At 47.2% G+C, this 1,959-nt stretch overlaps 1 protein-coding gene across 1 annotated transcript; it reads left to right on the plus strand.

Annotated features, from left to right (window-relative positions):
* Window positions 1–729: 729 nt before the first annotated feature.
* On the plus strand, window positions 730–1,485 carry cldn23l (claudin 23-like). The gene has a single exon (XM_008306837.1). It carries the CDS (start codon window positions 730–732, stop codon window positions 1,483–1,485), a length of 756 nt encoding a protein of 251 aa, XP_008305059.1.
* Window positions 1,486–1,959: the final 474 nt, after the last annotated feature.

Below are 1,959 nucleotides of genomic sequence, written 5' to 3' on the forward strand. Positions count from 1 at the left end.
AACTTCAGTTTGCCAACCTTTGCATATGTGAGACTATCAGCTCTTGTGATAAATACATCTACACACTGTCAAGTTGTGACTGGCCAGGTTATTGTATCCTAGCAACAGAGACAGACATCGACCGTTCAGTTTTTTCCTGTCCAGTGCAGGAGCAGTGAAGCCAAGCCTCTCTTTGCTCTTTCTCGAGCTGCTTGTGCGTTTGTCTTTACTCTACTTCACACCTCTGTTGTGTCTCTGTCTCTGCTTCTCTTTCCGTCACTCTGCCCTGACATGCACCGTCTCATTCTCTGACCAAATCTCTTTCTTTCACTCACGTTCAGTCAGAATGAGGAATCTGCAGCTCAAAGAGACGAGAGGTTCAATGAAGAGGTATTGGATATTAAGATTTTGAACTTTAATCGTTCTGATTGCTGTACTGACTATCTTTGCTTCTGCTATCAGCTAATTCATACCTCTTTTAAGTTTAAAGGTCTCTAATGTCTTACACTTGATGAAGACTGGATTTTGTTTTCTCTGAACAACTCATGACAATCATGCTGTCTTATGTTTTCCAGAATTTCTGGTCTCACCAGACCAATATTTGACCAGCAAGAAGCATCCCTCTCTGGAGTAAGAGCCACCGTCATCCGTCTTATGGAAAACATTCACTGACCACTGGTACTGTTTTATTTTTCCAGAAAACTAATTGAATCTCAACAGTTTTTTCTGTGAATCAGGGCTGTAACACTAATGATGCACACTCCAGCCTCCATGGTGATGGGGATTGTCTTTGCCCCTTTGGGATTGGTCCTGGTCTTCACGGCTGCCATCACCCCTCAGTGGAGAGAGGGACAGGCACGTCTGAGCATGACAGGGCCGGGGTCTCTTCTTCGGTCGAGCACTAAAGGTCAGGGCATAGGGGTCAGGTCTGGGTCAGTGGAGGCGCTGCTCTTAGTGCGCTCTGACGGACTCTGGGAGAGCTGCCTGCAGGTGGAGCACTCGGAGCTGAAGCAGTGTTGGCCTGTAGCTGGTCCATATCAGAGAGACCCACGGGTTCGTCTGGCACAAGGCTTGGTGCTCACCTCCTTGTTCCTGTGCGGCACCGGTATTGTTCTGGCTTGTATTGGGGTTCGGTGCTGGACTGATTTGCCCCTGAGAGGCGTCACAGCCTCGGGGGGACTCCTGGTGGTGACGGCCGGGCTGCTGAGCCTGACTGCGTTAGGGGTGTACACCCACAACCTCCGAAGACTCGGGACGGATCCGAGTCAGAGGATCAACAACCCCAGGTTCCCCCACCTCAGCTTGCATCCGGCTGGCTCGCTCTACTTTGGGTGGCTGGGTTCCTGTTTACAGGTGCTGGGAGGCAGTGGTTTGCTATTCAGCTTCAAACGACCGAGATGCCCAACCTGCCCATCCGGCCCAGAGCTGCCTGTGTGCCCGGCCTGCCGCTCATGTCCAGAGATTACCAACAAGACGGACATGGATGTATATGAAGTCAGCTGTTAGAACTTGAATCTTAAACGTTTTTTTTTAACTCTTAAAGTGAAAAATGAACAAATTGGACAAACTCACTTCTAACTTATCAGATAATAAATCCGCCAACTAATTAAATAAATTCACAAATTACAGTGAACCACCAGACATTGCTTCAACCCGATTAATAAACTCTAATGCAGGTATGAACATGAAGTGTGTAGCTTCCTCTTGACATAGAGAGAAGCATAATGTTGGGGTGTAAATACAAAGTGATGTTAGACTAGAAAAAGATTCAAGTTCCTGCTGCCTTGAACTGCCCCATGTAGTGAAACATGACTACAGTGTCACTTTGTGATGCCTTTTACATTGTAGCCATGCCTTTGTACTGTTATCAAAAACACGGCATCTTTTGTGTCTGAACAAAACTGTGAAATGTAAAATATTTGTGATATATTGGTAGACTTGCTGGCTGCAGGGTGGCGCAGTTGGTAGCACTGTTGCCTC

Source organism: Stegastes partitus, unplaced genomic scaffold (genome assembly GCF_000690725.1).
Source record: "Stegastes partitus isolate 25-593 unplaced genomic scaffold, Stegastes_partitus-1.0.2 Scaffold48, whole genome shotgun sequence".
Classification (NCBI taxonomy): Eukaryota; Metazoa; Chordata; class Actinopteri; family Pomacentridae; genus Stegastes; species Stegastes partitus.